At 42.7% G+C, this 14,402-nt stretch overlaps 1 protein-coding gene across 1 annotated transcript in view; it reads left to right on the forward strand.

Annotated features, from left to right (window-relative positions):
- The first annotated feature begins 3,656 nt into the window (after positions 1–3,656).
- The window catches only part of phf10 (PHD finger protein 10), a 30,159-nt gene continuing 19,413 nt past the window's right edge, over positions 3,657–14,402 (forward strand). The window contains exons 1-4 of the mRNA XM_078557435.1: positions 3,657–3,779; positions 5,129–5,238; positions 5,547–5,677; positions 11,286–11,369. Of these exons, the coding sequence (XP_078413561.1) occupies positions 3,708–3,779; positions 5,129–5,238; positions 5,547–5,677; positions 11,286–11,369 (397 nt within the window). The 5' untranslated portion in view covers positions 3,657–3,707. The remainder of the gene's footprint in view (positions 3,780–5,128; positions 5,239–5,546; positions 5,678–11,285; positions 11,370–14,402) is intronic.

The raw sequence follows: 14,402 nt of genomic DNA on the forward strand, positions 1-14,402 counted from the left end.
TGCTCTCATACCCACATGTCTGTCCTTGGCCTGCTGCAATGTTCCAGTGAAGCCCAATGCAAACTGGAGGAACAGCACCTCATCTTCCAATTAGGCACTTTACAGCCTTCCGGACTTAACATTGAGTTCAACCACCTCAGACCCTGAACCCTCTCCTCACCCCTTTTCTCAATATTAATTTTTATTTTTATCCACTTTTTTCATTTTTATTCGTTGTTTTATCCCCACCTTTTATCCCATTTTCAATCTTTTTTCCCTGCCACCATCCCCTCCCCTAACCCCACCCCCACAAGGGCCATCTGTCACTTGTTCACGTTCTTTTCAGAGTACTTACCCTTGTCTTGCTATTTTCACATTCTGCTTTCTTACCTTAATGCCACTATCAGCACTCTTTTAGCCCTTACCACTACCATTAACACCTCCTTTGTCCTTTTGTTTATGACATCTTTGTCAACCTCTCCTTTGCCCCCACCCATCGCTGACCTTCTATCCAGCTACACCTGCGCCATCCCCCTTAAACAGTATAAATTTCATCACATTTTTACTTCTCTTTAGCTCTGAAGAAGAGCCATACAGACTTGAACTGTTAACTGTTTTTTCCTCCACAGAAGTCATTCGACCTACTGAGTTTTTCCAGCATTTTCTGTTTTTGTTTCAGATTTCCAGCATCCACAGTATTTTTTTAATAAAAATAGGGAGGTCTTCCTAAAACTATACAAGGCACTAGTTAGACCACACCTAGAATACTATGAACAGTTTTGGTCCCCTTATCTAAGGAAAGATACACTGGCATCCAGAGAAGGTTCACTAAGGTTTACCCCGTGTATGGAGGGATTTTCCCTATGTGGAGAGGTTGAGTAGGTTGGGCCTGTACTCATTGGAGTTTAGAAGAATGAGAGGCAACCTTATTGAAACAAATAAGATTCTTAGGGGGCTTGACAGGGTAGATGCTGAGAGGTTCTTTCCCCTTGTGGGATAGTCTAGGACCAAAGGGAATAATCTCAGAGTAAGGGGTCGCCCACTTAAGACAGAGATGAGGAGGAATTTGGGGGTAATGAATCTGTGGAATTCTTTACCACAGACGGTTGTAGAGGCTGGGTCGTTAAGTATATTCAAGGCTGAGATAGGCAGATTTTTAATCAGTAATGGAATCAAGGGTTATAGGGAAAAGGCAGGAAAGTGTTGAGGATTATCAGATCCACCATGATCTCATTAAATAGTGGAGCAGACTTGACGGGCTGAATTTCCTACTTCTGCTCCTATGTCTTATGGCCTTGTAGCAAGGGAAAGTGACTGACTGACTTGCTCCATGGAGAGCCGACGTGGATTTGATGGGCTGAATGGCCTCCTTCTGTGCCGTAAATGTAAGAAAAGAATTTTACTGTCCTCCACTGGTAGGTTTCCAGGCAGAGGAGGGGCCTGTAAAATTCTCCAGATGGTTTTCCTATCACCCTCCCTTCTGCCCTGACCTATCTGCAATTTTACTGTGGGCCAGGTGAGGCCTAGGCCAGCGCACCTACTATTGCCTCAATTGAGGACATTAATTGAGAAAAGTTCAGGGGCAGTGGGAATCCTGGCAAGTTACCCTGTTCAGGCCTTGGATGAGGAGGGAGCGGTGCCTCCCTCAATGGCCTCCTTTCCGCATCAGGGCCCCCCACTCCTAAGATCTGGTCCTGCAAGTGCTTCCCCTCCCCCAGGTCTCTGCAATAAGACCCCCACTACTCTCTCCCCACCTCGCTGGTCTTCACCTCCCCACCCTGCTTTGAGACCACTTGTACTTATTTGGCCCTGGACTCAGACTTTGAATTTGGGGGCCGCTTGTAGTCCCAGTCCTGGCCAGTATTGCTACTGGGACTCCTAGGTTGATTGGCAGCTCTCTGAGGCACAGCTTCCTCCTGAGTGAGAGGCAGAAGTCCCACTCCCAGCCAATTAACGCTCCTTGGAGGGGATGCATTCCCAGGTTACTCTTCAGTTGGTGGAGAGGAAAACCCCAGCATCTGAAAAATTCTGTCTTATGTAAACATCATCCTGACTTGGAAAAATATTACCGTTCCTTCACTGTCTCTGGGTCAAAATCCTGCAGTGGCATCCTTCTGCACGTTAAATGACTCGATGTAAACTCTGTGCTAACTGCCTGCCTAGCAGCACTGTGGGTGACCTACACTAGATGGACTGTAGCTGTTCAAAAAGGCGCCTCACTACCACCTCCTCATGGGCAATTAGGGATTGACAATAAATGTTGGCCTTGACAGCGATGCTCACATCTTCCAGTAACAAAGAAATAAAGTTAAGAAGAAAAAGGAATATTCGTAACATGGCTTCCTTCTGCGCTGTAAATCACTCTATGTAAACATTATGTAAGATCTCCTAGATAATCGGAAAGCAGCATTTTTCCCATGTTTGTTGACAAAAAGGATAATGAGGATATCTTGAAGTCTATTAATGTTACACTACCACTTATTTCTCTTTATATTATAGTAATAGTAACTTCTAGCCTTTGCCCATTAAGCAGGAAAATTTAAGTCTATTTTAAGTACTACTAGATTATTGAGCCCCGGCTGACTTTAAAGTAATGGTTAGTTTAGATACTTAAGTAAATTTGATTAAAATACTTGTCAATGGGCACCAGAACATAGCAAAAGTAGTAGGCCATTTAATCCCTCAAACCTGCCCAGATGAAGTGGTCTCATAAGCCACTCAGTTTTGCCACCACCTTCTCAAGAGCCACTAGAGATAGAGATTTTTAATTGGTGAAAGTTATTTTTAATTTATTAAGAAATGAGAGTGGTTAAAAAAGAAAATGGTCACTTTACAATGTTAGATTTAATGTGACCTTTCTTAAATCGATTTTCAAATTAGCAGCATTGCAGCTGCAAAAAAGTACAAACCTACTGTGACCTGTCTGTGTCCACTCCTGATTTTTTTCTTATTCTTTCATGGGATGTGAGTGTCGCTAGCAATAAGGACCACATTTATTGCTCATTAGTGCCCTTGAGAAGTTGGTGGTGAGCTGCCTTCTTAAACCGTTGCAGTTGATCTTGTGTTGGAACACCCACAGTGCTGTCTGTTAGCAAGGGAGTTCTAGGTTTTTGACTCAGCGACACTCAAGGAACAGCGGTATAGTTCCAAGTCAGGATGGTGTGTAGCTCGGAGGGGAACTTGTAGGTGGTGGAAAGGAAAAAAAAACCAATAAAACTTGGGAAATGACTGGTATTGGTCTGAACTGGTCTTGTACACATTAAAATGGAACTCCAGTTCAGAACAATACCAGTCATTGCCCAAGTTTTACTGGTTTTCCCTCCTGCTTCTGCTATCGTTGTCCTCCTAAGTGGCAGAAGCCGTGGGTTTGGAAGGTTTGTCAAAGGAGCCTTGGTGAGTTGCTGCAGTGCATCTTGTACGTGGTACACACACTGCTGCACTGATTGAGACTCGTTTATTATCATCTATTTTTGCATATCTCGTTCTTGGAAATAAAGACATATGAAAATAAAAGTGTTTGCAAACAGTCTTATTCCTTTTTCATCCCAAATGTTGTGATAGTTTCCCCAATGTTGACACATTGACAACTTCCTGCTGAAAGGTGGAATCAGAACACAGGGGAGGCTTCAGGTGGGCCAACCGTGACGACCCCGGAGTTGAGCCGGTGCCGGGGCGCTTGGTCCAGGGAAAGCTAATGGTCGGCCGGCTGGCAGCGCAGCGCAGTCGAAATGGCTGCCGCGGTGTCGTCGGGCCGCTTGTGCGACAGTAACCCAGCAACTCCGGGAGCGCAGTCCAGCAAGGTAAGTGTCTGGGGCGGCTAGGGTAACGGTGCCTCTGCCGGTGGTGTTTTGTTCCCCAGCCGTGGGGGGGGGGGGGGGGGGGGCGGGGAGGTTGTATGTTCGCCGGCCTGGCTTTGTCCTGTCCGCCGGGCTGAAACGGAGACGGTTCTAATCAGGTAGCCGCCCGCACGCAGCAAACAAGCGGTTTGCTTTTATGTTCCTCGCTCAGTGAATCTACCTGAAAGTGATGCGCGCAGTACAATTTCTGTATAACCCTTAAAACCTATTCCCGCCTGTTCAAAATAGAAAGGATTTGATTCCAGTCGCCAGGTGATATGACTCATTTATCCTTTCGTTAAGTTAAATAATAAAATTCCTCCTGGGTTTTACTGCGTTGGAAAACAATTGATGATTTGAGAGGATAGCTTTTCCCCATTATTGTTCCACTCCTTGTATCCCTCCTGGAGTTACTCCAATAAAAGGAAAAGAATAGCAAAATACTGCGGATGCTAGCAATCTGGAATATATACAGGGAACAGCGGGTCAGACAGCATCTGTGGAAAAGAACAACTTACATAACAAAGGGTAATAAAACATATAGGGATTTGGTAGTACAGTATTCCTGGGGGAAAAAGTATGTCTAAGCTTTTGGTCTTGCACAGGACACTCAAGAATACCCATATGAGGGGGAAACAACAATTTATACTGATGTGAAGAGAGTGCTGATTGGTTGGCAAGAGAATACACCACTGATGGTGACTGACAGCTAACTGCCAAGCATTGTTTGAAATTTAAACCAGGCAGTTTGACCCTGATTGGTCAAGGCATGTACATACTTTGCACCTGTTTCAGCTCAACAAAATAAGCAACAGCCATTTGCTGACTTATTCCTCAGGCTATTCAGCTGTGGATCAATTGTAGCACTCTTTCCTCTGAATCACCAGGTTGAAGTCCCATTCCAGGACTTGAGCACAAAAGTTAATGCTGATGCTCCAGTGCAGTACTGAGGGAGTGCTACATTGTTGGGTATGTAATCTGTCAGATGAGATATTAAACTGAGGCAATATAGACTGAATGGCACAATTCTAAGACAGTAGATGTACAAGATCCCATGGCACTCTTTGAAGAAGAGCAGAGGAGAGATCCCTGATGTAGCCAATAGTTATCCCTCAATTAACATCATATCTAATCATTATCATATTGCTGTTTGTAGGAGCTTGCTTTGTGCAAATTAGTTGCCACATTTCCTATATTACAACAGTGACTAACTTTAAAAGTACTTCATTGATTGTAAAGAGCTTTGAGATGTCCAGTAGTCATGCAAAGTGTTTTATAAATGAAGGTTTTTTTTGTTTTACTCACCATTCTAGGAAGACACAGAGGAGACTTCAAATGATGATTCCACAAGCCAGCCTGCCAAGCGCCGACGTATGGGCTCTGGAGATAGTTCTAAAAGCAGTGACACTACTCAGGACTTTAGGTACAACTTTATTCATGTATTAAAACTTTCACATATTTCCCTTTCCTATCATGTGAAGTGGATTAGTTGAAAAATCCAGATATTGATGCAGTGGTAAAATATCTACACTAGTCATCCGCAAGAAATTGGGAACATATTACTTTTGCCAGTGTTATCTCCAAGTAATTCGTTAAAAGATTGCAATACGCTTCCACACATTTACACCAATACCCTTAAAGGGTAAGTCCTATTGAACTGGGTCTATTGCAATTGGTTAAACTGTAAAAATTGATCAGTACTAAAGATTTCAAAATAATCTTTCTTCTCAGCTCCAGCTATTTTCCAGCAGAGATGTTGACAGAATATAAATGGCCAGCTGATGATACGGGGGAGTATTACATGCTTCAGGAACAAGTTAGTGAATATTTAGGTGTGACTTCATTCAAGCGTAAATATCCAGGTAGGGTTTTTGGGGTTTCAGTTTGGAATGTAACATTCAGACATGTTTAGAAATTGTTTATAATAAGAACAAAACAAGCTCGAAAACTCAGGTCAGGCAGCATCTGTGGAGAGAGACAGAGTTAACATTTCGGGTCAATGACCTTTCATCAGAACTGAAGAAAGATAGAAAATGCAAGGGGTTTTAGTCGGTCTTCGTCTTGTTTCTTTCTTTATCCCTTCCTGTTGTATTCATTTTTTTGTAGCTATTCACGCCCCATTTGGACACAACCTTTGTTTCTTTACTACAAAAAAAAAATTTATAATCACGCTCTTTGACAGTTGCATCATGAAATATTTTGTTACTTAATCTCCCCTGCCCTCTATCTTATCACAGACCTTCCCTTTGTTTTTCATGCCCCCTCCAATAACCCCCCCCCAATCGTGCCTTTCCACTGGCTCAAAACCTAAAACATTTCTTTCTTCAGTTCTGATGAAAGGCCATTGACCTGAAATGCTAACTCTGTTTGTCTCCACAGATGCTGCCTGACCTGCTGAGTTTTTCCAGCTTTCTTTTGTTCTTATTTTAGATTCCCAGCATCCATAATATTTTGCTTTTGAGTTAGTGTTTAGAAATTGTTTGGTTTGTGTGTTGAATTGTAAGTCGTCATTTGGTAGTACAGAGCTTGAGTATTGCTGAAAAAAGAGACATGCTATCAAAGCTTTTTGTCTTGCACTCATCAGGACAGCTCACAAGAAATTTCCAACAGTATACTGCAGTTAACTGTTGCATGCTGCATTCTCCATGGCAACTCCACCAACCAATCAGCACTGTTTTTCCATGCAGTATAAATTGTTGCTCCCCTGTTACTGTTGGTAATTCCTTGCGAGATGAGAGCAAGACGAAAAGCTTTGATAGCATACCTTTTTGTATTGAATCATATTTAAATACTATGGTTTAATTATAAAAATACATTAAATTTTCATGCATTGCATTTAGATTGGCAGACATCACATTTTCCACCTATATCATGCACCCCTTATTTTGTTGTCACCATTCTGTAACACAGTCATGTCTGTTGCTGCACACTTTCATTAGATAGAACTTCATAATCTCCAGAAGCTGCAATCTCCATACCTACAGCATGACTATGACTTCCAATGACTTCCATGCACAAATCCACAGGGAGCCCATTTTTGTGCCAAGGATCCACGTCTTGACTCTGAATACTTGTAGGTCCTGCTGTCCCTTTGTAGCTGATGTAGCCCCTGTAGCTTGGACATTCCTCCAGTTGGATTTGACACCTCCAGCTTTTGAGATGGTTCTGAGAATTCTGGAAGTAACAGCCTCCTTCCCCGGGACCCATTTATACTGTTAGAGAATCCTCTCCGCATGGATTTAAGATTACAGTTATTTTTAGTAAATTAAACCACTGCGCTGATTTTAATTTGGGTCCAGAATGGGGGCTGAAGTCAGTTGCAACTCCTTGGATCTCCCAGAGCATGAAGCCCAGGAGACTTTATCTGACGCTGACTTGTGCCACGAGTTGTGTTCCTGAGTCCAAATTCACAGAGGGTGCTAGAGGGGTCGGGGGGGTGGTGGTGATTGTTGGTCTGATGCTGAGAACCCACAAAAATGGTCCTCAGCAAGTTAGATAAGGAATTGGGGAAGTTAGGAAAATCTGCAACTTGGGGTGTTGGAACCTCGGGTAGTAGAGGCTCAAGGTATCCTTTAGGGACTTGGCAGAGCAGTACTGCGACAAGGAATCTTTAAAAAAAAAGCCACTTGCCTAGGCCTTGCATGGCCAGAATCCATGATGCCGGCAGTTTTTGCTGCAGGTTTGAGATGGTGATGTGCTTAGTTGGGTCTACAATTAAAATGATGAGCGTATCCCATTGATGGAATTGGGCCGAATCTTTGCCATTTATATGAGGCCCTTATTCCTCTGGGACCTGTGGCCTTCTTGTGTCTGACTTCAGGCTAGCTAAGATAGTGAGATAGGAATCCTTCGTGAATGTGGCACAATCTCCACCCGCCTCTGTGCCATCTTAACCTTGCCCCCACCCTGTACCATTCTCGCTGGGATAGGGTGCTTGTGTGTTAACCATGCAACTTAGTGTTGGTTGTTGTCATATCTCAATAGCCTGACTTCAGCTTGGACATGTGTGGAAAATCATCTTACTTCAGTGTGAGCCTGAGTCAGATACTGAATGTTATAGCCCAGAACCCAATACCAGGCCCAAAGCCACGACATTAAAACTTGCAGCTGCCCTTTTTTGGCTTCTCTCTAGTCCTAATGAGCCATAAAGATCTGATCCAACACGGACTGCTCTTGAGTTTTCAGCTTTTCTAAAGTTGTTGAACTCCTTTTGCTGGAACTTACTGTTTAAGATATTCTCTTTTTTTATCCAACATCCCCCTTACCCTAACAGAAATATATTACTGATTTGTAAGTAGTTCTGGGCATTAGATATTTTGTTCATTTGTTTTGTTTTGAGCACGGCTGATTTAATGTGAATTTCTGACGATGGGTATTTCATGTCTCTCAGAATCACAGAATCTTTACAGTGCAGAAGGAGGCCATCGAGTCTGGCACTGGCTCTCTGAAAGAGCATTCTACCTAGACCCTCTCCCCTGCCTTATCCCGTAACCTTGCACATACTTTCTTCCCCGGGAGCAATCCAATTCCCTTTTGAATACCTTGATCGAATCTGCCCCCACCACCCTTTCAGGAAGTTTGTTCCAGACTCCAGCCATCCCCTGGGTGAAAAAATTTTCCTCACATCACATTTACTCCTTTTGCTAATTATTTTGAATCTGTGTCCTTTAGTTCTTGATGTTCCCACTCAAGAGAGCAGTTTCTCATTATTTACCCTGTCCATACCCCTCAGGATCTTGAATATCTCTATCAAGTCTCCTCTCAGCCGCCTTTTGTCTAGGAAAACAGTCCCAACCTCTCCAATCTATCCTTATAGATACAGTTCTTTATCCATGGAATCATTCTTGTGAATCTCCTCTGTACTTTCTCCATTGCCTTCCCATCCTCCCTCAAGTATGGCACCCAGAACTGGATGCAGTACTCTAGATGAGGCCTGACTGGTGTGTTATACAAGTTCAACATGACCTCCTTACTCTTGTACTCAATGCCCCTGTTAATAAAGCCTAAAATACTATATGCTTTATTAACTGCTTTCTTTAACATGCCCTGCCATCTTCAGTGACTTGTGTACTTATATATGGAGGTCCCTCTGTTCCTGCACCTCCTTTAGAGTTTCTCCCTTTATATGGACTCTCCATATTCTTCCTGCTGAAATGAATCATCTCACTCTTCTCTGCATTGAACTTATCTGCCACCTGTCTGCCCAATCCACCAACATGTCTATGTCCTTTTGAAGTTCAAAACTATTCTCATCACAGTTGATGTTTCTAATCTTCATTTTTATCTGCAAATTTTGAAATCATGCCCTAAACACCACAGTCTAGGTCATTAATATTATCAAGAAGAGCAAGGGTCCCAACAATGACCCCTGGGGAACTCCACTACAAACCTTCCTCCAATCTGAAAACCAAGCATTTATCACTACTCTGTTTCCTGTCACTCAGTCAGTTTCTTAACCAAGTGCCTACTTTCCCTTTTATTCCATGAGCTAGAACTTTGCTCACAAGTCTGTTGTGTGGCACTGTATCAAATGCCTTTTGAAAATCCATATTCACAACACCAACAGCATTGCCCTTATCAAAAAAACTCCAGCAAGTTAGTTACACATGATTTTCCCTTAATGAATCCATGCTGGCTTTCATTAATTATCCTGCACTTGTCTAAGTGACTATTGATTTTGCCCTGAACTATAGTTTCCAGAAGTTTCCCTACCACTGAAGTCAAACTGACTGGTCTGTAGTTGCCGGCTTTATCCTCGCACCCCATTTTGAACAAGAATGTAACATTAACAATTCTCCAGCCTTCTGGCACCACCCTTGTGTCTAAGGAAGACTGGAAGATTATCACTAGTGCCTCTGCAATTTCCACTCTCACTTCCCTCAGTAACCTTGGATGTATCTCATCCGGTCCTGGTAACATCTATTTTAAGTAATGATAGTCCTTCGAACACCTCCTTCTTCTCAATTGTAAATTCTTCTAGTGTACATGCTCTCTCACCTCAGCCTGAATAGCGTCTTCTTCCTTGTAAAGACAGATGCAAAGTACTCGTTTAATGCCTTTTCTATTTCGCCTGCCTCCACGTGGAAGTCCCCTTTTTTACCTCTAATCAGACCTACTCTTTCTTTTACCACCCTTTCATTATTTATATGCTTATAGAAGACCTTGGGAATCCCTTTTATGTTAGCAGCCAGTCTCTTTTCATGCTCTCTCTTTGCTTTTCTTAATAGTTCTTTTACCTCCACTCTGGTACTCCTAAATTCAGCCTGATTCTCCATTGTATTTCCTATCTGACATCTGTCGTACGCGCACTTCTTCCTTTTCATTTTCACCTCTATCTCTCTTGTTGTCCAGGACGTTTTGGATTTATTTGTCCTACCTTTTCCCTTCAAGGAAATATACCTTGACATTGCCTGCCATATTTTTTCTTTGAACGTGGTACATTGTTCAGCCACCGTTTCTCCTGCCAACATTTGATTCCAGTTCACTCGAATCAGATACATTGTCAGCCCTTTGAAGTTGGCTTTCCCCCAATTAATTACCCTGCTCTGGCTTGTTCTTTGTCCTTTTCCATGGCCAACCTAAACCTTATGATACAACGGTCACTGTCCCTTAAATGCTTTCCCACTGTTATTTTATCCACTTGGGCCAACTTATTTCCCAGAACCAGGTCTAATAGTGCCTATCCTCTTGTTGGATCGAAAACATACTGCTGCAGAAAATTAACTTGAACACATCCCAAGAACTCTCGCCCCTCTTGTCCCTTTACACTATTCCTATTCCAGTCTATATTTGAATAATTGAAGTTCCCCATTATAATTACTCTATAATTCTTGCACCTCTCTGTAATTTCTTTGAAAATTTGTTTTTCTACACCTCTTCCACTAGTTGGTGGTCTATATACTACTCGATCAATGTTATTGCACCTTTTTCATTCTTTACCTCTAGCCAGAGAGATTCCGTCCTTCACCTCTCTGGAACATCCTCCCTCTCAAGTACTGTAATGCTATCTTTAATCAATGCTGCCACTCCCCCACTTTTCTTCCTTTCCTGTTTCTCCTAAACACCTTGTATCCAAGAATATTTAATGCCCGGTCCTGCTCTCTTTGAGCCAGGTCTCTGTTATAACAATAATATCATGATTCCATTTGGCAACCTGTGCCTTTAGTTGACCAATCTTATTAACCACACTCCGTGCATTCACATATGTGCACATTAACCCTGATATAGGCTTTTTTTACTTTCCCCCTGACTCTGACTCCATCGAATGACTTACTATTGCCTACCTAATTCTACCAAACTCTCCAAGTATTCTGTTTACCTTGATACAATTCTCTGTTATATCCTCCTTATCGGTGTTCAGCCTATGTTTGTCTGATCGCAAATATTGTAAAGAAGGTGTAGCTACTGAAGGGCTACCATAAGTATTGATCGAGTAATTCCTTAAAACAAATGAAACATGTTCTTTGCCAGATCTGGAACGACGTGATCTATCTCACAAAGAAAAACTATATCTGAGGGAGATGAATGTTATCACAGAAACCCAGTGCACTTTAGGTAAGTTGTTTTGCTGCATTAAGTCACAACTCAACTTGTGTGGATGGGATAGTTATTTTAAATATATTTAAATCATATTAAATTTTATATTTCTATACGTATATATGAATGTAAATATTGAATCAAATGATCAATATAGGATGCTCACCAAGAAATCAAAGAGGGAATTCAGAAGAATTAACCAGAGACCAAAATGACGTAGGAGCAGAAGTAGGCTATTCGGCCCATCGAGTCTGCTCCGCCATTCAATGAGATCATGGCTGATCTGATAATCCTCAATTCCACTTTCTTGCATTTTCCCCAAACCCTTGATTCCCTTACTGATTAAAAGTCTGTCCATCTCAGCCTTGAATATACTTAATAACCCAGCTTCTAGAGCCCTCTGAGGTAAAGAATTCCACAGATTCACTACTCGGAGAGAAGAAGTTCCTTCTCATCTCTATCTTAAATGGATGACCCTTTACTCTGAGCTTATGCCCTCTGGTCCTAGACTCTCCCACAAGGGGAAAGAACCTCTCAGCATCTACCCTGTCAAGCCCCCTAAGAATCTCATATGTTTGAATAAGGTTGCCTCTCATTCTTCTAACCTCCAATGAGCATAGACCCAACCTACTCAACCTCTCCTCATAAGAAAATCCCTCCATACACGGGATCAACCTAGTGAACCTTCTCTGGACTGCCTCCAGTGCCAGTATATCTTTCCTTAGATAAGGGGACCAAAACTGTTCACAGTATTCTAGGTGTGGTCTAACTAGTGCCTTGTATAGTTTTAGCAAGACTTCTCTATTTTTATACTGCATTCCCTTTGAAATAAAGGCCAACATTCCATTTGCCTTCCCTATTACGTGTTAAACTTGTAATTTAGCTTTTTGGGATTCATACACGAGGAATCCCAAATCCCTCTGTGCTGTAGCTTTCTATCTTTTTTATTCATTCACAGAATGTGGGCTTCGCTGGCTGGGCCAGCACTTATTGCCCAACCCTAGTTGCCCTTGAGAAAGTGGTGTTGAGCTGCCTTCTTGAACCGCTACAGTCCATGTGGTGTAGATACACCCACAGTGCTATTAGGAAGGGAGTTCCAGGTTTTTGACCCAGTGACAGTGAAGGAATGGTGATATATTTCCAAGTCAGGATGGTGAGTGAATTAGAGAGGAACTTCCAGGTGGTGGTGTTCCCACCTATCTGCTGCCCTTGTCCTTCTAGATGGTATTGGTGTGGGTTTGGAAGGTGCTGTCAAAGGAGCCTTGGTGAATTCCTGCAGTGCATCTTGTAGATGGTACATACTGCTGCTACTGTGCGGCGGTGATGGAGGGAGCGAATGTTTGTGGATATGGTGCCAATCAAGCTGGCTGCTTTGGTCTGGGCAGTGTCAAGCTTCTTGAGTGTTGTGGGAGCTGCACTCAAGCAGGAGAGTATTCCATCACACTCCTGACTATGCCTTGTAGATGGTGGACAGGCTTTGGGGAGACAGGAGGTGAATTACTCATCACATGATTCCTAGCCTCTGACCTGCTCTTGTGACCACAGTATTTATATGGCTAGTACAGTTCAGCTTCTGGTCAATGGTAACCCCAGGATGTTGATAGTGGGGGATTCAGCGACGGTAATGCCAGTGAACATCAAGATGCAATGGTTAGATGCTCTCTTGTTGGAGATGGTCATTGCCTGGCACTTGTGTGGCATGAATGTTACTTGCCACTTGTCACCCCAAGCCTGGATATTGTCCAGGTCTTGCTGCATTGGGATATGGACTGCTTAAGTACCTGAGGAGTCGCGAATGGTGCTGAACATTATGCAATCATCAGTGAACATCCCCACTTCTGACCTTATGATGGAAGGAAGGTCATTGATGAAGCAGCTGAAGATGGTTGGGCTGAGGACACTACCCGGAGGAACTCTTGCAGTGATGTCCTGGAGCTGAGATGACTGACCTCCACCAACCACAACCATCTTCCTTTGTGCTAGGTATGACTCCAACAGTTGAGCTTTCCCCCTGATTCCCATTGACTCCAGTTTTGCTAGATCTCCTTGATGCCATGGTCAGTCAAATGCATTTTTTTTTCTCATCAGTTTGTGTTTCTCTTTGATTTTAAAAACATCTCTCAATACCATCATTCTAGCTTGCTGGTCAGCTTGTCACACAGCACAATTGCTTTTATTTATTTTTTAAAAATTTCAATCCCACTCTCCAAGTAAAATGTATTTGATTTAAACTTGGTCATCAAAAGTCTGTAAATTTGTGACACCAAATTGATGGGTGAGTAGTTAGACCACACCTAGTGCACTGCATATTATAAAAGGGGTACAGAGGCATGGGAGAGTGGGCAGAGGATATTTACAAAGATGATACCAGGAATGTGTGGGTATACAAATCAAGAAAGGGTGAACAGGCTGGGTCTCTTATACACTGGGGAGGGAAAAAGAAGCTGAAGGGTCTTTTAAAATTATGAAAGGTTTTGATATAAGAAAGAATGTTTCCTCTGTAGGGAAGAGCATAACTAGAGGGCCATCAACATAAGATAATCACCAAGAAATCCAATAAGGATTCAGAAGAAATTTCTTTAGCCAAAGGGTGGTGAGAATGTGGAACCTGTTACCACAGGGAGTGCTTGCAGTGAATAGTATAAATGCATTTAAAGGGAAACCAGACACGCATTTGAGGGAGAAGGGAATAGATGATTACAATAGTAGATTTAGATGAGGAAAAATGGAAGGGGGCCCGAGTGAAGCATAAACACCGGCATGGACTGGTTGGGTCGAATATGGCACAGAAACAGGACACATCCCATGTAATCTTCTGATCTCCAAGAGCACTTGGAAGAAGGGAAGTTTTCCATTCTCTCTCAGTAGTACCTAGGAAGAATCACTAGTAGGCACACCTTTTCCTATTTTGGGGGGTGGAGTGGAGTGGGGTGGCAGTGGAAGTGTGTCAAGCCTTCTCTAATTTTCTGTCTGCAAACAACTTAGTAAAAGATTATCAAATTTGATCTGAGAGGAATCTCAAATCCAAATGTGGGAGCTGGAGTACAAACA

This window comes from Cetorhinus maximus, chromosome 14 (assembly GCF_964194155.1).
Source record: "Cetorhinus maximus chromosome 14, sCetMax3.hap1.1, whole genome shotgun sequence".
NCBI classification, from domain to species: domain Eukaryota; kingdom Metazoa; phylum Chordata; class Chondrichthyes; order Lamniformes; family Cetorhinidae; genus Cetorhinus; species Cetorhinus maximus.